This window comes from Aethalodelphis obliquidens, unplaced genomic scaffold, assembly GCF_003676395.1.
Source record: "Aethalodelphis obliquidens isolate GAN/ISIS:26980383/991018 unplaced genomic scaffold, ASM367639v1 scaffold34, whole genome shotgun sequence".
NCBI lineage: Eukaryota > Metazoa > Chordata > Mammalia > Artiodactyla > Delphinidae > Aethalodelphis > Aethalodelphis obliquidens.
This window is the reverse complement of record NW_020837978.1, coordinates 20,304,467-20,326,712: the sequence shown is the minus strand read 5'-3', so window position 1 is coordinate 20,326,712 and position 22,246 is coordinate 20,304,467. Positions and strand designations below refer to the sequence as shown.

The 22,246-nt window shown below is 40.7% G+C and overlaps 1 protein-coding gene across 7 annotated transcripts in view; it reads right to left on the bottom strand.

Annotated features, from left to right (window-relative positions):
• Positions 1–22,246, bottom strand: part of CARMIL1 (capping protein regulator and myosin 1 linker 1) — a 315,566-nt gene that overhangs the window by 157,208 nt on the left and 136,112 nt on the right. For all 7 annotated transcript variants that reach the window (XR_003437580.1, XR_003437579.1, XM_027128538.1 and 4 more), the window contains exons 5-8: positions 19,839–19,960; positions 7,945–8,042; positions 7,538–7,608; positions 7,215–7,288 (exon numbers count right to left, since the gene is read on the bottom strand). Coding sequence is in view for 5 of the 7 variants with exons in the window: in XM_027128538.1 (XP_026984339.1) it covers positions 7,215–7,288; positions 7,538–7,608; positions 7,945–8,042; positions 19,839–19,960 (365 nt within the window). In the remaining 2 variants the exon portion in view is untranslated. The remainder of the gene's footprint in view (positions 1–7,214; positions 7,289–7,537; positions 7,609–7,944; positions 8,043–19,838; positions 19,961–22,246) is intronic.

The following is a 22,246-nucleotide window of genomic DNA, read 5'->3' as shown; positions in this document are numbered from 1 at the left end:
TAATAAGGCCACAGACATCCCAAAACACACCACCAGGCATGGACCTGCCCACCAGAAAGACAAGATCCAGCCTCATCCACCAGAACACAGGCACTAGTACCCTCCACGAGGAAGCCTACACAACCCACTGAACCAACCTTAGCCACTGGAGACAGACACCAAAAACAACAGAAACTACAAACCTACAGCCTGCGAAAAGAGACCCCAAACACAGTAAGTTAAGCAAAATGAGAAGACAGAGAAACACACAGCAGTTGAAGAAGCAAGGCAAAACCCCACCAGACCTAACAAATGAAGAGGAAACAGGCAGTCTACCTGAAAAAGAATTCAGACTAATGATAATAAAGATGCTCCAAAATCTCGGAAATAGAATGGAGAAAATACAAGAAACGTTTAACAAGGACCTAGAAGAACTAAAGAGCAAGCAAACAATGGTGAACAACACAATAAATGAAATTTAAAATTCTCTAGAAAGGATCAATAGCAGAATAACTGAGGCAGAAGAATGGATAAGTGACCTGGAAGATAAAATAGTGGAAATAACTACTGCAGAGCAGATTAAGAAAAAAGGATGGAAAGAATAGAGGACAGTCTCAGAGTCCTCTGGGACAACATTAAATGCACCAACATTAGAATTATAGGGGTCCCAGAAGAAGAAGAGAAAAAGAAAGGGACTGAGAAAATATTTGAAGAGATCATAGTTGAAGACTTCCCTAATATGGGAAAGAAAATAGTTAATCAAGTCCAGGAAGCACAGAGATTCCCATACAAGATAAATCCAAGGAGATACACGCCAAGACACATATTAATCAAACTATCAAAAATTAAATACAAAGAACAAATATTAAAAGCAGCAAGGGAAAAAGAACAAGTAACACATAAGGGAATCCCCATAAGGTTAACAGCTGATCTTTCAGCAGAAACTCTGCAAGCCAGAAGGGAGTGGCAGGACATATTTAACGTGATGAAAGAGAAAAACCTACAACCAAGATTACTCTACCCAGCAAGGATCTCATTCAGATTTGACAGAGAAATTAAAAGCTTAACAGACAAGCAAAAGCTAACAGAATTCAGCACCACCAAACAAGCTTTATAACAAATGCTAAAGGAACTTCTCTAGGCAGAAAACACAAGAAAAGGAAAAGACCTACAATAATAAACCCAAAACAATTAAGAAAATGGTAATAGGAACATACATATCAATAATTACCTTAAATGGAAATGGATTAAATGCTCCAACCAAAACAAACAGACTGGCTGAACGGATACAAAAACAAGAGCTGTATATATGCTGTCTACAAGAGACCCAGTTCAGACCCAGGGACACATACAGACTGAAAGTGAGGGGATGGAAAAAGATATTCCATGCCAATGGAAATCAAAAGAAAGCTGGAGTAGCAATTCTCATATCAGACAAAATAGACTTTAAAACAAAGACTATTACAAGAGACAAAGAAGGACACTACATAACGATCAAGGGATCAATCCAAGAAGAAGATATAACAATTGTAAATATTTATGCACCCAACATAGGAGCACCTCAATACATAAGGCAAATACTAACAGCCATAAAAGGGGAAATCGACAGTAACACAATCATAGTAGGGGAATTTAACACCCCACTTTCACCAATGGACAGAGCATGCAAAATGAAAATAAATAACGAAACACGAGCTTTAAATGATACATTAAACAAGATGGACTTAATTGATATTTATAGGACATTCCATCCAAAAACAACAGAATACACATTCTTCTCAAGTGCTCATGGAATATTCTCCAGGATAGATCATATCTTGGGTCACAAATCAAGCCTTGGTAAATTTAAGAAAATTGAAATCGTATCAAGTATCTTTTCTGACCACAGCGCTATGAGACTAGATATCAATTACAGGAAAAAATCTGTAAGAAATACAAAAACATGGAGGATAAACAACATACTACTTAATAACCAAGAGATCACTGAAGAAATCAAAACATACCTAGAAACAAATGACAATGAAAACACAACTACCCAAAACCTATGGGATGCAGCAAAAGCAGTTCTAAGAGGGAAGTTTATAGCTATACAAGCCTACCTTAAGAAATAAGAAACATCTCAAATAAACAACATAATCTTACACCTAAAGCAATTAGAGAAAGAAGAACCAAAAAACCCCAAAGTTAGCAGTAGGAAAGAAATCATAAAGATCAGATCAGAAATAAATGAAAAAGAAATGAAGGAAATGATAGCAAAGATCAATAAAACTAAAAGCTGGTTCTTTGAGAAGATAAAATTGATAAGCCATTAGCCAGACTGATCAAGAAAAAAAGGGAGAAGACTCAAATCAATAGAATTAGAAATGAAAAAGGAGAAGTAACAACTGACACTGCAGAAATACCAAGGATCATGAGAGATTATTACAAGCAACTATATGCCAATAAAATGGACAACCGGGAAGAAATGGACAAATTCTTAGAAATGCACAACCTTCCGAGACTGAACCAGAAAGAAACAGAAAATATGAACAGACCAATCACAAACACTGAAATTGAAAATGTGATTAAAAATCTTCCAACAAACAAAAGCCCAGGACCAGATGGCTTCACAGGCAAATTCTATCAAACATTCAGAGAAGAGCTAATACCTATCCTTCTCAAACTCTTCCAAAACATAGCAGAAGAAGGAACACTCCCAAACTCATTCTACGAGGCCACCATCACTCTGATACCAAAACCAGACAAAGATGTCACAAAGAAAGAAAACTACAGGCCAATATCACTGATGAACATAGATGCAAAAATCTTCAACAAAATACTAGCAAAGAGAATCCAACAGCACATTCAAAGGATCATACACCATGATCAAGTTGGGTTTATCCCAGGAATGCAAGGATTCTTCAATATACACAAATCAATCAACGTGATACACAATATTAACAAATTGAAGGAGAAAAACCAGATGATCTCAATAGATACAGAGAAAGCTTTCGACAAAACTCAACACCCATTTATGATAAAAACCCTCCAGAAAGTAGGCATAGAGGGAACTTTCCTCAACATAATAAAGGTCATATATGACAAACCCACAGCCAACATCATCCTCAGTGGTGAAAAACTGAAACCATTTCCACTAAGATCAGGAAGAAGACAAGGTTGCCCATTCTCACCACTATTATTCAACAGAGTTTTGGAAGTTTTAGCCACAGGAATCAGAGAAGAGAAAGAAAAGGAATCCAAATTGGAAAAGAAGAAGTAAAGCTGTCACTGTCTGCAGATGACATGATACTATCCATAGAGAATTCTAAAGATGCTACCAGAAAACTACTAGAGCTAATCAATGAATTTGGTAAAGTAGCAGGATACAAAATTAATGCACAGTAATCTCTTGCATTCCTGTACACTAATGATGAAAAATCTGAAAGTGAAATTAAGAAAACACTCCCATTTACCATTGCAACAAAAAGAATAAAATATCTAGGAATAAACCTACCTAAGGAGACAAAAGACCTGTATGCAGAAAACTGTAAGACACTGATGAAAGAAATTAAAGATGATAAAAATAGATGGAGAAATATACCATGTTCTTGGACTGGAAGAATCAGCATTGTGAAAATGACTATACTACCCAAAGCAATCTACAGATTCAATGCAATCCCTATCAAACTACCAATGGCATTTTTCACAGAACTAGAACAAAAAATTTCAGTTTGCATGGAAACACAAATGACCCGAATAGCCAAAGCAATCTTGAGAAAGAAAAACGGAGCTGGAGGAATCAGACTCCCTGACTTCAGACTACACTACAAAGCAACAGTAATCAAGACAATATGGTACTGGCACAAAAACAGAAAGATAGATCAATGGAACAGGATAGAAAGCCCAGAGATAAACCCACGCACATATGGTCACCTTATCTTTGATAAAGGAGGCAAGAATATACAGTGGAGAAAAGACAGTCTCTTCAATAAGTGGTGCTGGGAAAACTGGACAGCTACATGTAAAAGAATGAAATTAGAACACTCCCTAATACCATACACAAAAATAAACTCAAAATGCATTAAAGACCTAAATGTAAGGCCAGACACTATCAAACTCTTAGAGGAAAACAACAGGCAGAACACTGTGACATAAATCACAGCAAGATCCTTTTTGACCCACCCCCTAGAGAAACGTAAATAAAAACAAAAATAAACAAATGGGACCTATAAAACTTAAAAGCTTTTGCACAGCAAAGGAAACCATAAACAATATTAAAAGACAACCCTCAGAATGGGAGAAAACATTTGCAAATGAAGTAACTGACAAAGGATTAATCTCCAAAATTTACAAGCAGCTCACACAGCTCAATAACAAAAAAACAAACAACCCAATCCAAAAATGGGCAGAAGACCTAAATAGACATTTCTCCAAAGAAGATACACAGACTGCCAACAAACACATGAAAGAATGCTCAACATCATTAGTCATTAGAGAAATGCAAATCAAAACTACAATGAGATATCATCTCACACCAGTCAGAATGGCCATCATCAAAAAATCTACAAACAATAAATGCTGGAGAGGGTGTGGAGAAAAGCAAACACTCTTGCACTGTTGGTGGGAATGTGAATTGGTTCAGCCACTATGGAGAACAGTATGGAGGTTCCTTAAAAAACTACAAATAGAACTACCATATGACCCAGCAATCCCACTACTGGGCATATACCCTGAGAAAACCATCGTTCAAAAAGAGTCATGTACCAAAATGTTCATTACAGCTCTATTTACAATAGCCAGGACATGGAAGCAACCTAAGTGTCCATCAACAGATGAATGGATAAAGAAGATGTGGCACATATATACAATGGAATATTACCCAGCCATAAAAAGGAATGAAACTGAGTTATTTGTAGTGAGGTGGATGGACCTAGAGACTGTCATACAGAGTGAAGTAAGTCAGAAAGAGAAAAACAAATACCGTGTGCTAACACATATATATGGAATCTAAAAAAAAAAAGGAAAAAGAAAATGGTCAGAAGAACCTAGTGGCAAGTTGGGAATAAAGATGCAGACCTACTAGAGAGTGGACTTGAGGATATGGGGAGGAGGAAGGGCAAGCTGGGACAAAGTGAGAGAGTGGCATGGACATATATACACTACCAAAATAGCTAGCTAGTGGGAAGCAGCCGCATAGCACAGGGAGATCAGCTCGGTGCTTTGTGACCACCTAGAGGGGTGGGATAGGGAGGGTGGGAGGGAGGGAGATGCAAGAGGGAAGAGATATGGGGACATATGTATACATATAACTGATTCACTTTGTTATAAAGCAGAAACTGACACACCATTTTAAAGCAATTACAAAGTTGTTAAAAAAAATAAAAGAAAAAACAAAGTGATCTGCCAAAAACGTAAACTGATGCCACTTTTCTTGCTGACTGATTTTTGTTTTGGAAAATAGTTATTTTTTATAAAAATGGTATATAGGGCTTCCCTGGTGGCGCAGTGGTTGACAGTCCGCCTGCCGATGCAGGGGACTCAGGTTCGTGCCCCAGTCCGGGAGGATCCCACATGCCGCAGAGCAGCTGGGCCCGTGAGCCATGGCCGCTGAGTCTGCGTGTCCGGAGCCTGTGCTCCGCAACGGGAGAGGCCACAGCAGTGAGAGGCCCGCGTACCACAAAAAAAAAAAAAAAAAAAAGGTATCTATATTAGCATGTTATAGGTTTACTAACATTATTTTTAAAGGACTTAATAAACTTTTTTTGGTTTTAATTTCCAATATGATAAATACCATAAGATAAAACCCACATGAACAGTGCAACCATTTTTAAGACTATAAAGAGATTCTGGGACCCAAAACATTGAGACTGGATACTGTAGGCCTACCTACTCTGATCTTATTCTACATATAATTTTGTTTTTATTGAAAAATATTTACAAAATAAAATATCTTCCCTTTATGTTTCTCAGTGCACTTTTTCATGATCTACACAGGAAACATCTTCCCTAAACGGGAGTATGACATTCCCTCAAACATAGGAAGAGGGAGAACGGCTCTAAGCAAGACAAAACTCCCTGTTCCACAAAAAGGAATCAAATCTGAGCTTGAGAACTGGGGGTTTTAGGCTTTAGCCACATCTACAGACACAGCTGAGCCTGCTTCACCATCCACCGTAGACCCAGGCTGTGCACAAAGGCCATATCCATCCAGCACACTTTTTCTTTGTTCAATTCAGTGGCCAGAACTCTCTGGGGACTCTGCTACAATTTTGGACTCCCTGCCAGGTAAGTGGAAAAATAATTTGAAATGGTATTTTGGGGGCAAGATGCTGGTGGTAGAAAGAGGCAACCATCCTCTCTACAATTCCAATCGTCCAAATGGCATGAAAGGTACACCTGGAATCTCAGATTTCTCTCTCTGCACTGCAAACAGAGAGAAAAGATTTCTCAAGCTGGGATTCATTGCGATGGAGCTATCATATCTGCCCACCTAAAATAAGTAGCAGCATCTCCAGGGTTAAGGAGATAGGCCGGGATAGATGACCACAAAGACTTGCCAGGGGCAGGGGGGTGGGGTGAGAGGGGGGTTGCAAGGCTCAGCTTTGTCAGGTATCAGAATCACTTTGCTAGGTCTGCTCTTACAGAGAGAAGGGGAACGGAATGAAGTTTCTTCTCCGGGGCCTGATCACACAAGCCACAGCCCTACATATAGTAAAGTCGACATCTTAAAACCTACAAGTCTCTCACATAACTTGTAACAGGCTTCAGTGTTTTATTACCACTATCATAAGGTAGATATTGGCAAACTGATTTCCACCAATATATGCACATAAACCCTAGCCAGTCCCAATAAAGGAATTGAAAAGTCATTTGTTAGGATTTTAGCATAAAGTTCCCTTATAGAAAAATGTTCTAAATGGCAATTAGGCAAAATAGTACTGTATTTTACATACAGGGTAGATTAAATAGATTTGTGGGCTGGCATAAGAACCTAAGAATTAAATTGTTTCCACAGTTTATAAGTGTAAATCCCGGACTTGAGGTACACTCATGCACCCCCATCCCAAACCAGTCGTAGTGATAAACACACTGGAAACTCTTACTTAAAAGGCAAAATCTAGAGATTCTTAGGCTCTCCTGATTCCCCTTATAAAAAAAGGATTCTCTGGAGATAATGTACACTTATAAGTACCGACAGACAAGGGCAGCTCTGAAAGCAAAATCAGAAGTGAAAGAAAGGAAAGAAAGAAGCTTACCTGTGGTCAAGATGACTGAAGTCTTGTAAATTCAATTCCCTGGTGTCTTGTGTCAGATAAATTGTATCCACATCCTATTTGAAACATAATTCAGTCATATAAACAGTCCCCGTAGAGGATCAGGGAAGCAAGAGAGATGCAAAGAGAATCAGACAATGACACAGGCAGATTTTTATGTAATCTGAGGAAGGAAGATGTTAAGCAAGCAATGAATGGTGGGGGGAAAAAGAGAGACAGAGCAAAATAAGCCAGTCAAATACTGGAATATTCTCCAGGTGTGTGTGTGAGAAAGTGTGTGTGTGCATGCGTACAGATACACTTACCCATTGTACTTCTTCCCTGTATGAAAATCCAAGCCAGTCACACACACAGGCATACATCTGAGAAAATCCACCTGAATTATACAATAGAAATGTGACAGGTTTTCGACTAAATGTTTTTTAAGTTAAAATTTAAAAGCTTAAATATGGCCGATGTTGACAGTGCTGATTATTCTCTCCTTTTGGGAAAACAGCAAAGATTCTCCCCCCTGTTCTACAGTAAGTACATAGCACGATGCAATATAGCTTAAATATAGGATGCTTGTCCACCAATCTAAAGTCTGTGCGGTGCTAATTACACCTTAAAAGTAATTGTACCTTTACGGTAGCACACTAGGAATAGACTTAGCTTCCTGGCAAAACGGCGGCCATCCAGCCATTTATTTTTCAGTTTTAAAATGCATGCTCACCACAGGGGCCCTGCTCGGCCACAGTCTGGCTGTCCCACAGAGCCTGGAGACTGGCCAGTCGCTCAGATGGCTCCATGCAGACTTTTTTCATGATTCTCCTGGAAGATCAACAAAAACAACGATACATTTCAAAAATCAAGTTTTCTGAAATGCACTCAGAAATTTGTGATACACCATTTTTTTTTTAAACAAACATGGGTTTCGGGACTTCCCTGGTGGTCCAGTGGTAAAGAATCCGTCTTCCAGTGCAGGGGATGTGGCTTCCATCCCTGGTCGGGGAACTAAGATCCCACATGCCGCGGGGCAACTAAGCCTGCGCGCCGCAACTACTGAGCTCACACACCTCAACTAGAGAGCCCGCGTGCCGCAAACTACAGAGCCCATGTGCTCTGGAACCCGCACACCACAACTAGAGAGAAGCCCAGGCACTGCAACAAAAGATCCCGCATGCCTCAGCGAAGATCCCACGTGCCGCAACTAAGACCCGACGCAGCCAAAAAAAAAAAAAAAAAAAAAAAAAGGGTATCACTTCAATTTTGGTAAATATAATTCCATTTTTTGAGTACTAGGAGCTGGAGAGCTATAGGAACTTAATAATAAAGCCCTTTATTTAATGCCCATTTGTAAGCTAAAGGTATCTCACAACATAAATATTCTCCATGTTTAGTTCTTTCACAACATTAGATTTTATTAGAATAGTTAGAAAATGGTGTGTTCCACTCAATAAAGTATCTAATTTATCTAATAATAATTTATTAGATTATGTGTACACTAAATATAAATTACTAATTTTCAAGGAATTAAAGTACAAACCTCCTCTTCTGTCCTTCCATAGTACAAATAGTACAAATGTCCATCAAGAAACTGGGCATTTCATATTGGAAGAGCTGTTCCTTTTACTATCTCTTCCCCTGGACTACAACTCCTAGGGAGCCTGTGCTTTCCAGAGACTGAACACAGTTCAAATCAGTTAGCAAATAATGTGTGATAGGGAGGGGATAACAGGAATCTAGGAGCTAAGTGGGAACCAGGTCACAGTGAGCCTCAGAGGTCAAAGGAAGGGGTTGGGATTTTATTCTCAGGGCAATGTGGAGCCACAGAAAGGCTACACAGGGAGTATAAGATGATCAGACAGCACTGCAAACAAACTGCTACAGGGGTGGGGGATAAGCCTGGGGCAAACTTGGGAAATAAAGAGAGAGAATAGCTTGAGAAATTAAAAAGAACTTCCCCGGCCGTTAAGAGCCCAGTGAGAGTGAACGTCATGAATTGGTGGTGGTACCAAGCTGAACAGCTGTGTGATCTTCTCCTACAGCTCCCAGCAGCCCAAATGTGTGTGGAGAAAGGGCAGTTGGCTTGCTGCACGGATGCAGGCTTTCCAGGCAGGCGAGCCAGAAAAACAGTGGGGACAGAAGGAGTGGGGGATACTGACAGGGCCCCACTGAAGTGATGGACACCATGGGGCTTGGCGGTCAGGAAAGGAAGGGAAGGCAGGAAGGAGATGGAAACAAGGGGAAAGCTAAGGGATCCATGGCCTGGAGGCCCCCCAGAAGTCCAAGTATGGGTACCGCCAAGGGAGAGAAAGTGAAAGACTAGAGGCTGTGGTCCGAGAGAGATGACTAAATGATGATTTCACCCCAGGAGAAGCCGTTCCAGGAGATGACAAGGTGTAGGGTGTGACCATCAAGGGTAAAGTGGGGTGGAGGGGTTACAGGCTGTGAGGAAGGCTGCTGGCAGGTCAAAATCACCCAGGACCATGACAGGCCCTGGGTGCAAAGTGGTGAAATAAACATAGTAAGTCACACTGAACATCATTTTAATCTTTCTTTAATGATTTAAAGCACTTTGGCTGTGTGTATAATGCTTATCCTCATGAATTTCCATCACCTTGTATTGTACTGGAAGAGAATGGTCCCAATTATTTCCACTTTCTGATTGGATGAATATTCCAGATAAAATGTGCCAGAGCCTGCTGACAAGTTGCCTGGATGGCCTGTTCTACTCCTAGAAAAAACTTCAAATACACACCCAAGCATTTAAATACAAGCATTCCGCTAGCATTGAAAAATACTCCTACTTCTTTATAATTTCTATGACTGAAGCATAAGCAGGTATTACCAATTGATGTCAATTATCAGTGATCCCTTCAAATTCTTGTGTAAATGCATGACATCTACAAATGCAACATGATTTTTCTGTTTTACCTGAACACACATATGATTAACTCTCATTATTCTAAAAGTGCTTAATTTGGGGACAACTGTGGGTTAAAGAAGATGTTCATCATGAAAGTGATATTACAGAATCCCGCAATTCGGAATGGTTCATCGCAGTTCAATACCATCATTCTGGTATCGCAGTGGCATTATTTTCTGGCTACAAGACAGCGAAGCCGGATATTATGTAAAGAAGGAGCAGAGTGGTTGGAAGCAGATGCATTTCCACAGATGAATTAACTAAACCTTGGACACACCAAGCTGGATTTATGTCTGACTTCATCTGAGATCACATTTCTCTGCTAAAATGCTTGCTTTATTTCAGCTGAACTGTAGGGCATGTTGTTTCAATAACACACAGGATGAAGTTGAGCTAGTCCAAAACAGACAGAAAATAAGGCAGGAAGCTGGTAGGATTAAGAATAGGAAGGTGGCTGTCTAGGATTATAGGGAGGAATAAACTAACCCTTATGGCAGGTGCAGAAACCAGAGCCTAATTTTACTCCAAAAACAGCACTGGACAGTCACACTCAGAAGTAGGAGGAAATCATCTGGAGAGGGAAGCGGCCAGTGTAGACATCCACGTGAACAGGGCCCTGCTGTGAGGTGGTTACACCTGGCATTTTCCCTAAACTTCAAACCACCCTTCAAAAGTATCAGTCTGAGCTTCTCCAAGTAGCTCCCCTTCTGTAACAGTTTTCATCTTTCTTTTTTCAGGAAGGAAAAAAAAATTAGGTATCAGGAACTAAAGGAGTATCATGAAACAAGTGCATTTATTTACATAAGAGGTAAAGTCATAAGAACTAAACTTCCAGAAGGCGGCAACTGTTTCTTATGTTTTCTAACACTAGACAGAGACAATGAGGAAAAGAAAAATCTACCCCACATGAGTTCTGCCTGTAGCTAAATAACAGCAAAGAGCCATCTGTGTATGCGCCACAGGGCACCTGCTCACACACACACACAAAAAGAGCGCGTGTGTGTCAGACACAGACAGACAAAGGAGTTGCTGTCAGAATAAGTGCCCTAAGAGGTAAACCAAAATCCTAGCGAACAGATACGTACATCCTGCCTCTCACTAACAGGTGGCACTATACAGCTGAACCAACTACATTTCCATTACGTGCATTTAATTTACACAAGACTCAGAAAATAGTTGTATGTGGTAAGAACAGTGAACTCGGTGACAAGCATGCCCGCTCTCTATGCAAATCTCATGCTTAAATTGTTGACGTGGGAAAAAAATCTGCAAATTATTTTAATCCAGGTAAATTAATTGGTTTATCAAAAATTCAATTCCAGTGCTCATCCTATACCATACGGCAGTTGTCGCCAGAAGAGGACACGTTTTACTGACGTAAACCACACCACACAGTGCTACCTACTGCTTTAGAGAAATATAGAAACTGCCACAGCCTGTAAAGCACCTTTCTGTTGTTTAACCATAAACTTCTATTTTCCCACTTCTCTTCACTTATAATAACCTCACCTTTTCATACTTAACCGGCTTTCGACTTGAAAAGGGATTTGCAATTCCATTTTTATCATCGTAGTAAAGACGCACTGTCCTAACATACCGACACTAATACCCAGCCAACTTTCAAATTGTCACATACGTGAAAGAATAATCCAATATGATGAAAGCCTAGAAGAAAATCACGTTAGAAGGTTACTGTTCTGTCACCTAAAAAGGTATTATGAGCCACATTTAACAACAAAGAATCAAATTAGAGAAATGCAACCAACTTACATAGAAACATATAATAATAATAAATCATAAACATCAAATAAATCCCCTACGGATGTCACCCATTTCCTTTCCAACAGTGGAGGCTTTCATTCCAGGGCCTCTGGGTAAGAACAGCAACGGGCTATACAGCTTAAGACTTGTGGAGCACTTGTTAAGCAGTCAGCACGAGTTAATTTAATCCTCACAAAACTGCATGAGTATCATTATTCCCATTTTACAGAGGAGGACACTGAGGCATTGAGAAGTGCATTAACTTGCCAAGAGTCTCGCCCCCTAAAGTAACCAGACAATCTGACACCTTCTAGTTCCACCTGGAGGCTCTCTTCCCCCAGGTTCATAAATCAGTGCTACAAGACTGATTCTCCCTTAAGTGTAGCTGTCATTTCATTCTAAAGTTCAAAAGCCTTCACTAGCTCCCTACTGCCTATCCCAGAGGCTTTTATTCAGGGCCTCTCCAGGTGTGCCTTACCTTTGTCTCACAGTGATATCTGCAGGCTCCCAATTCTAACTGCTTTAGGCTGCCTGCTGTCCTCCTAAGGCAAGTTAAGTTACAGCTGCACCTGCCCTCGCCTCTGCCTCCAGCCTCCAACCTCTGCCATTTCCCCCACAGAACTCTCCCTGGAGCTCACCCCCAACAAAAGCCCACCTCTCAAAACAAAGAGGAAAACAGACACAAATCAAACATTATTTTCTTGACATCCCAAGTTACATGGAACATTCCCTTCTCTGAAATCTGAGGATATTTCACTCTCTTCATGATATTATCTGTGGAACTTTCCTACACTACCTTTAGACAAGAAACTCTTAGATGGCAGGAAACATTTCACTCATCTATGTTCTCTAGTAAACATTTTCTAAATTAGTTCTAACTCGCCCTAATGATTTAATTTAATATAAAAAAAAATCTAGCTTGGTTTTGGAGAACAGCCAGGGTTCTTGGTATTAGAAAAGCAAAAGGCCGTAACACAAAACAGCTTCCTGAAGGGAACTGCCATTACAGACATCTCTGTGAAACAGATTAACAACACTTAGGCTACAAATATTTCCCTAGTTTCCTCCCAATATCACTGCCTTAGAGATGAGGCCTCCAGTGATAGTGACTATCACACAGCAAAGATGAGAACGTTGACAAAACAATGCAAATGGTGATCTGATTTTTAAATTTAAATTTTCTTCTTGAATCTTTACATTTTCTCTATATTTTAAAATAAACTTTCCTTATTTAATGGGGCGGGGGCGGCAGGGAAACGGCACTCTGTGAGGGAAGAGAGGGAAAGAGGGAGAGAGAAACATCCTAACACATACCTGTAGCAGGGAGGTAAAGATTCTAGGTGTAAAAACTTAATTTTAATTAAAATTCTTCATTTTTTTTTCCTACCAGCATTCTCTTGACTATAGTCAAGGGGATTGGTTATATTTTATAGAGATATATACTATTTTTATATATTTGATTTTGATCATGGATGTTATTTCAAAATTATATTTAAAACCAGAAATTCAGGTCCTGGCAGGTTATCATTTCATTTATAATATATACAGCCAACCTTAGGTTATTCAAGAAAGTATTCTGTTAACTGAGGCCCTGGCTGTGTTTGTCCTCCTGATTCACCCAGTTTCTGGTACCTTTTCCCCGATGATCAGGCTCTACCTGGGTAAGGAAGGAGGTGAGGGCTAAGGACCCAAGGGCCCCACGACGGGCTCAGGTAATACATTTGATGGGACAAATGACTCAAACAAGGCTTGAGAATTCCAAATACAGTATCATATTCTCCGACTTACTATGAGCAGGTCGTATGACGTTACCGGGGACCTGTTTTGTTTTGCGTGTTCTATATTGTTTACGTAAAGGATCTATTTCCCTTCCTGACAGCGTTGACTACTAGGAACGTAGAAGAAAGGGTATGATTACCTTCTCCTTCCACTCTCTCTAGTCACAATAACCAACACCAATAGAATTATACATTTTCCGGGCCAACTTCATGTAATACAATCTAAGGAACTTCATGAGTAAAGGCAGAACATGCAAGTCACAAAATATTAGGAGTTTATTTGGACAAGCTAACTGTGCATGTTGGGTAAGAAAGCGAAATGAAAGTCAAGTATGTTTATTTAAATTCTCTGCCCAGTCATTTTCTAAATTATAATCTATACCGTCTTCCATGCTGGTATATTCATTTGAACTGCCTCTCCTTTCCCTACCCTTTCCTATAAATTCTCTCCATCCTTTCCAGGTAGATCTCCTCTACACAGCCAGCCTCCACTCACTCACCGCCCACTTACACCCAATCACTTTCAGCTCAAGAGTCCATGGTTTGAGGGCAGAGCTACCATCTTGTAAGCTCTATACACTCCCAGGGCACCTCTCCCAACAATGTACTAGGCACAGAGGAAGCACAAAATGGATGTGCTCCTCCAAAACCTCGGCGACTATCTACTATGTGCCAAGGGCTAGGGACTTAAGATTAAGAAAAAAATTTGGCCTTTGCTCAAGCAGCGCCCAGGGTAGAAGGAAGGTCAGGTGTGTCTTGTACCCCTCTTACCTTCCCAAGGATATTGCTGGTTTATTACCAATGTCTCCAGCAACAATCTCTTTCTACTAGATCACTCCCCTTGTTACAGTCATATACTTTAATATCTCCCATTCTGAGTACCAAACAGAAGTTCCCTGAAATTCCTCATACCCGTCATAGCTAAACTTCTCTACTTAGTTTTCTACACATACCACATCCACATTCTCACATCTGAGTTCATCCTACAGCCACGGCAGTCTGCCTCTCCCAATCAGAAAACGTGAACTGCTCTGGTCAAGGTCATCTGTGCCCTTCACGGTGCCAGTCCACTGGAAACCTCTCTGCCCTTGGCTTATTCAATGCCCAGTAGCATTCTGCAATCACCCACTCCTTCCTCCAGAAAATTCTCCCAGGTTCTGCTTTCCCACTGGAATCCACCAAAAAATCTGGCTTTCTACTAGAGTAATAACCCAGCTCCCTTTGCGGTTCTTCCTCTTTTGCTTGACCTCTAAATGTTGGGACATTTTCTCTTCTAGGTCCACATCTCTCTCCAGGTGATCTTATCAACAGTCATGAATTCAAGACCCTCTTTACACTAATGACTCTCACATTTGCAACATCTCCAGACTTGGACCTCTCCTCCAAGCGTATCTAACTGCCTATCTGATTTCCCCACCTAGATGCCCCAGATTTCAAATTTTGCATGCGTAAAACAAAATGGTTGGTAATTTTTCCCCAAAAAAAAACTTGCCCCACCCTACTCTAGGCCCTCTTCACCTCACTGAAAAGTAGTGTCAGTCACTAAGTTATTAAATCAGAAACCTAAGAGCCATCCTTGGTTCTTCCCTTTCCTCACTGCTGTCACCTACCTACCTAATCCATCATCATGTCTTATATCCAAAATAAATCTTAATAAATCTACTGTCGCTCTCATCTTTATCTCTAATAGCATTCCCTTTAGCTATCAGCTTTCAAATTAGCTTTGATAATTTCCAAATTAGCTTTCTACTTCTACTCGTTCCCCTTCGCAACCCACTCTATCTAGAAGCAAAAATAATTTCCATAAAATATACAAGGAACCGTGTCTTTCCTTACTTACAATCTTACACTGACTTCCTAGTGGAATTCTACTAAATTCCAAACTGTTTACCAGGAGTCTCTATGTAAACTGACCAGGGCCTATGTTTCCAGCCTGATCTTACACCATTTCTCATTTTTCTTTTTTAGGGGGTTTCTTTCCCGGTGTAAGTAATGCAACTTCCCAGTGTAAGTTCCATGTGGTCAGGGACCATATTCACTGTTGGGCCCCAACACTTAGCACTCTGCCTAGCATATAGTTGAAAGTCAATAAATACTCACTGAATGTATAAATGTATAAACAAACAATTATAACACGATGTGATATGTGGTAGTATAGGCAGTAATCACAACGTTCTATGGAAACATAAACTCTTGACTGATGGGGAACTCTTCACATATTTGGGCTATGTCTTTTGGAGTGGGAGTCTGTCAGGATTAGAAGCCTATATAAAAGGCATGAAAATATAAAAGAGGCTGATGCGTTCAACAACAGGCTGGACTATGGGGCAAGACGGCAGTGGTTTTCTATGCCAGGCTACACATTTTGGATTTTATCAGGAAGGATAGCCATTAAAGAACTTAGGCAAGGGGCTTCCCTCGTGGCGCAGTGGTTGAGAGTCCGCCTGCCGATGCAGGGGACACGGGTTCGTGCCCCGGTCCGGGAGGATCCCACATGCCACGGAGCGGCTGGGCCCGTGAGCCATGGCCGCTGAGCCTGTGCTCCGCAACGGGAGAGGCCACAACAGTGAGAGGCCCGCGTACCGCAAACAAAAAAAAAACTTAGGCAAGGAATAGAGACTATGTGAATTATGGAAAGATAATTCTGGTGACAGTACGGAAGATCAGTTGGAAGGGCAAGAACTAGAGACAGAGAAACTAGCTAGAAAGATGCTGCACTGGGCAAGTGAGAAGAAAGACAAAGGACCAAAGAGCTATTAAGACAGAAGCAAAAGAGCTTGGCAACTAATTAGATGGGCAAGTAAGGAACAAGAAATCAAAGCAGCTCAGCTTTTCACTCGGGAGACTATGTAAATGAAGAAGCCACTCACTGAGATAGAATATCCAATACGGGGAGGTTTTAGGGGAAACAGTAAGAAGTTCCGTTTGGGACATACGAAGTGTGAAGTGCGTGGGGACATCCTTGTGGAGATGCCTGATAAGCAGCTGGGGGACAGAAATGAAAATCAGGGTGAGGTGGAGGGTCATGGATTTAGAAACCTCTCTAGAGGTAACGGCCTCTCTAGAAATGGGGCTGCTTATTTAAGACTTGTGGTTTAATATTTGCTGCCTAAACATTTTAACAAGAAGTTAAATGGAAGATGAAAGAGAAAGCACTTTTCGTACACAACTTTCTCCAGGAAAAAAAAATGGGAGAATCCAAACCAAAAATAAAAGCGATAATCTCCCCCCCACGACAAATCCCTAGAGCATTAAACAAAGTTGCCTTTTAAAGAAAACAGAGATGCTAACTATCACTCCGAGGGTCTTACAAGCCCTTGCTGAATAAGGCTGTACTTAATAATTTTCTTATTCCATCGGTGTCGATTTGGAATGAAAGGAAAGACACTCTGGAAGGAAACCTGTGTCCAAAGTCACATTACTCAAGTGCAGTTTCAGGAAAATGGGTTGTATAATTACTGCTATCTCATGATTACCCCGGACAGTTCTCTGGAGGCTCTAAGGATGATATGGAAAGCATTCCTGAGGCTGTTTTGCTCTGGGTACTTCCCCATTGCCATGCCTCACCTCATCCCACCACCTGTCCCGGCCCTCGCGTCCCCTCCACACACACAAGACCAGAGACAGCCGGCCTTTCAGACACCTCAGAATGGAGATGGAGCCCCGGCTCCCCGCTCCACTCCACTGGGACGGGGCTGCGACCACTTAGCTCCCTCGGCAACCAGCTACCTGGATCCTCAGAGCAGCACAAGGTGACTTCAGCTGCAGGAAGGAGGAAGCCCTTTCTGAACAGCCAGAAAGCACAGGGCCAGCCCCTCCACTGTGGTGTGTGAAGGGAGGGAAGGGACCAGGGAAGAGCTGTGAGAAGGACCAAGCAGGTCTCCTGAAGCCGAAGAGACTGAAGGGAAGCTCCTATCCCCCAGAAGCCACTTTCCGCTCACCAAAAAGGTTTGAAAGACACGAAGGCCGGGTTTGCCTGCTGCTTTGCCTCCTAATTTACAGGCAGCAGCAGTGTAGGGACACGTTCCATGAAGGACAACAGTGCCCTGAATTCCCCTCCGGCCCCCACCAACCAAGGCACACAGCTACCCATCTCTGTGCTCTATGGGAGGTTTCATGGCTTCCTCAGCAGGGATTTCCTGCAATCTGTGTATCATCTTCTTCCATCAGGAAGGTATTCTGAATATGCGCTATTATTTTAGGGAGCTTTCTGACATAAGGATCTCTCTGCCTTTCCACCTCAGCCAATTTATCTCCCCCTTTCCAACAAGCTACACATTCCCTATGTTCAAACTCTGTTACCCAAGCACAGAATCCTGGTTTAAAATGCTTGACAAAAAAAAAAATATGAGGACATGTACAGACAAAATGTACTCATATCCTTAATGTGTATTCCAGAAACGTGAGAGGAAAATGAAAGAGGCTAATTTTGATGTTCAGTTTTGGCTTTTTAAGTTTCCTCTTACTGAACAGAAAAAAATAAGGAAAATGAAGCACTCTCACTCTTCATTAACACTCACTGCCTTCCTTTCAAAGCATGCAGCTCCTGGCATTCTGCTAATAGCTGTGAGTAAAATTCACACTAGGGTAAATCTCAGGTTACATTAAAAAGGCTTCTGTTTTAGTCTTAGGAGTGGAGGTCAGAGGATTGCCAAATCCCTTCATCACTCCAGCTCTTTAAAGAGCAGCCATATAACAGAGGCAGAACACTCTATGACACAAATCACAGCAAGATCCCTTCTGACCCACCTCCTAGAGAAATGGAAATAAACACAAAAATAAACAAATGGGACCTCATGAAACTTCAAAGCTTTTGCACAGCAAAGGAAACCATAAACAAGACCAAAAGACAACCCTCAGAATGGGAGAAAACATTTGCAAATGAAGCAACTGACAAAGGATTAATCTCCAAAATTTACAAGCAGCTCATGCAGCTCAATATCAAAAAAACAAACAACCCAATCCAAAAATGGGCAGAAGACCTAAATAGACATTTCTCCAAAGAAGATATACAGACTGCCAACAAACACATGAAAGAATGCTCAACATCATTCGTCATTAGAGACATGCAAATCAAAACTACAATGAGATATCATCTCACACTGGTCAGAATGGCCATCATCAAAAAATCTACAAACAATAAATGCTGGAGAGGGTGTGGAGAAAAGCGAACACTCTTGCACTGTTGGTGGGAATGTGAATTGGTACAGCCACTACGGAGAAGAGTATGGAGGTTCCTTAAAAAACTACAAATAGAACTACGATATGACCCAGCAATCCCACTACTAGGCATATACCCTGAGAAAACCATAATTCAAAAAGAGTCATGTACCAAAATGTTCACTGCAGCTCTATTTACAACAGCCAGGAGATGGAAGCAACCTAAGTGTCCATCATCGGATGAATGGATAAAGAAGATGTGGCACATATATACAATGGAATATTACTCAGCCATAAAAAGAAATGAAATTGAGTTATTTGTAGTGAGGTGGATGGACCTAGAGTCTGTCATACAGAGTGAAGTAAGTCAGAAAGAGAAAGACAAATACCATATGCTAACACATATACATGGAATCTAAGAGAAAAAAAAAAATGTCATGAAGAACCTAGGGGTAGGATGGGAATAAAGACACAGACCTACTTGAGAATGGACTTGAGGATATGGGGAGGGGGAAGGGTAAGCTGTGTCAAAGTGAGAGAGAGGCATGGACATATATACACTGCCAAACGTAAAATAGACAGCTAGTGGGAAGGAGCCGCATAGCACAGGGAGATCAGCTCGGTGCTTTGTGACCACCTAGAGGGGTGGGATAGGGAGGGTGGGAGGGAGGGAGACGCAAGAGGGATATGGGAACATATGTATATGTACAACTGATTCACTTTGTTAAAAAGCAGAAACTAACACACCACTGTAAAGCAATTATACTCCAATAAAGATGTTAAAAAAATTGAATCAAAAAGTATAAAAATAAAGAGCAGCCATACAGAAAATCTCAGACATAAAACACAAAGGTTTGAGAGAGGGTTGTAACATGTAATGTTTAAGAGAAGAACAAAGTATGAGAGAGGAACCAAGTGAAGGGGCAAGAGAAAGGCTGTTTTCAGTTTGAGGGAGAGACCAGGTCTCTGCTCTCCTCACCCTCCCGCGGGAGAACTCACAATGGGGAGAAGCCAGGGAAGATCTTCCGCAGGCTGGTGCCGATGTGTGCCAGCACCTCGCTCACGTCCTCAGGTGATGCCATCTTCAGGGAGATGCTGCACTTCTCAGTTTCCACAACCATCTGCAACAACCAGGTTGGACACTGCTTAATAATGGATCCAATTCCTTCGATTTTTTTATTTTAAATAATGTAAACTATATACGGCAGTCCCCCCTTAGCCGTGGGGAAACATTCTAGGACCCCCAATGGAAGCCTGAAACCTCAGATAGCACCGAACCCTATATATGCTGTTTTTTCCTATACATACATGCCTGTGATAGTTTAATTTATAAATTAGGCATACTAAGAGATTAACAACAATTAACTAATAATAAAATAGAACAATTATAACAATACACTATAATAAAATTTATGTGAATGTGGTCTCTCTCAAAACATCTTACTGTATAAATTTAATGCCTTTTCCATTTTTTGTAATTGAAGTATTGATGTACATATTATATAAGTAACAGGTATACAAGATAGTGATTCACAATTTTTAAAGTTTATACTCCATTTATACTTATTATAAAAATATTGGCTATATTCCTTCCTGTGTTGTACAATATATTCTTGTAGCTTATTTTCTACCTAATAGTTGTACCTCTTAATCCCCTGCTCACACATTGCCCCTTCCCCTTCCCTCTCCCCACTGGTAACCACTAGTTTGTTCCCTATATCTGTGAGTCTTTCTTTTTTGTTATATTTGCTATTTTGTTGTATTTCTGAGATTGCACATATAAGTGGTATCACACAGTATTTGTCTTTCTCTGTCTGATTTATTTCACTTAGCATGATGCCCTCCAAGTCCAACCATGCTGCTGCAAAAGGCAAAATTTCATTCTTTTTTATGGCTGAGTAGTATTCCTCTGTGTGTGTGTGTGTGTGTGTGTGTGTGTATGTGTGTACACATACCACATCTTCTTTATCCATTCATCTGTTGGTGAATACTTAGGCTGCTTCCATATCTTGGCTATTGTAAACAGTGCTGCTATGAACACTGGGGTACATGTGTCTTTTCAAATTAGTGTTTTTGGGTTTTTAGGATATATACCCAGGACTGAAACTGCTGATCATAAGGTAGTTATATTTTTAGTTTTTTTGAGAAACCTCCATACTGTTTTCTACAGGGGCTGCACCAATTTACATTCCCACCAATCACGTACACGGGTTCTCTCTCTTCTCCACATCCTTGCCAGTATTTGTTATTTGTGTTCTTTTTGATGACAGCCATTCTGTCAGGTATGAGGTGTATCTCATTGTTTTGATTTGCATTTCCCTGATGATTAACGATGTTTTGCATCTTTTCATGTGTCTTTTTGCCATCTGCATTTCCTCTTTGGAAAAATGTCTATTCACGTCTTATGCCCAGTTTTTAATCAGGTTGTTTGTTTTTTTGATGTTGAGTTGTATAAGCTGTTTATATATGTTGGATATTAACTCCTTGTCGGTCATATCATTTGCAAATATTTTCTCCCATTCAGTAGGTTGTCTTTTCACTCTGTTGATGATTTCCTTTAATACCTTTGTTCATCTTAATTAAGCAGTTATCACACTCTGTGGTCATAACTTCGGCAATTTGAGGTGCAACAGCAAAACTTGCACAAATTTCTTTTTCCTGCTTCACAATTTCACAGATAGAAGATTCGGTCTTGCCATAGATCTTAGCATCCTCAGCATACAAATGTTTTTCTTTCCTTATTAATCAAGAACTTTCACCTTTTCTCTTAAAGGGAGCACTTTATGGCTTCTCTTTGGCACTTCCAAATTGCCCGTGTCATGACTCTTGTGCTTTGGGGCCATTATTAAGTAAAATAAGGGTTATTTCAACACAAGCACTGAAATACCACAACAGCAGATCTGATAACCTAGCTGGCTACTAAATGACTAACGGGTGGGAAACGCTGGATGAAGAGATGATTCAAGTTCTGGGTGGGAAGGGGCAGGACAGCGTAAGATTTCATCATGCTACTCAGAGCAGCATGAAATTTAAGATTTTTGAATTGTTTATTTCTGGATTTTTCCATTTTCCAACCATAGTTGACCACAGGTAACTGAAACCACAGAAAGTGAAACTGCGGTTAAGGGGGAACTTCTGTACTCACGCTGATAGATACTAATACAATACCAGCTTCTTAAGAAGCACTTCCTTAAAATAATGCTCTTAACCTTAAGACTGAAAGAACTGTTTGGGTAGAGGGTGGTTAGTTTGTCAGAAACGTCCAGAAACTGAAGCAAGTTTCTAAGGGCCAAACTGCAGATTCAAACAGACCACCCCCCCCCCACCCCCACCCCCGGTGATGGAAACTGAATAGCCACATTTGCAGGTGAGTTCTCCTTTTACCAAGATTTCATCTTGACTTACAA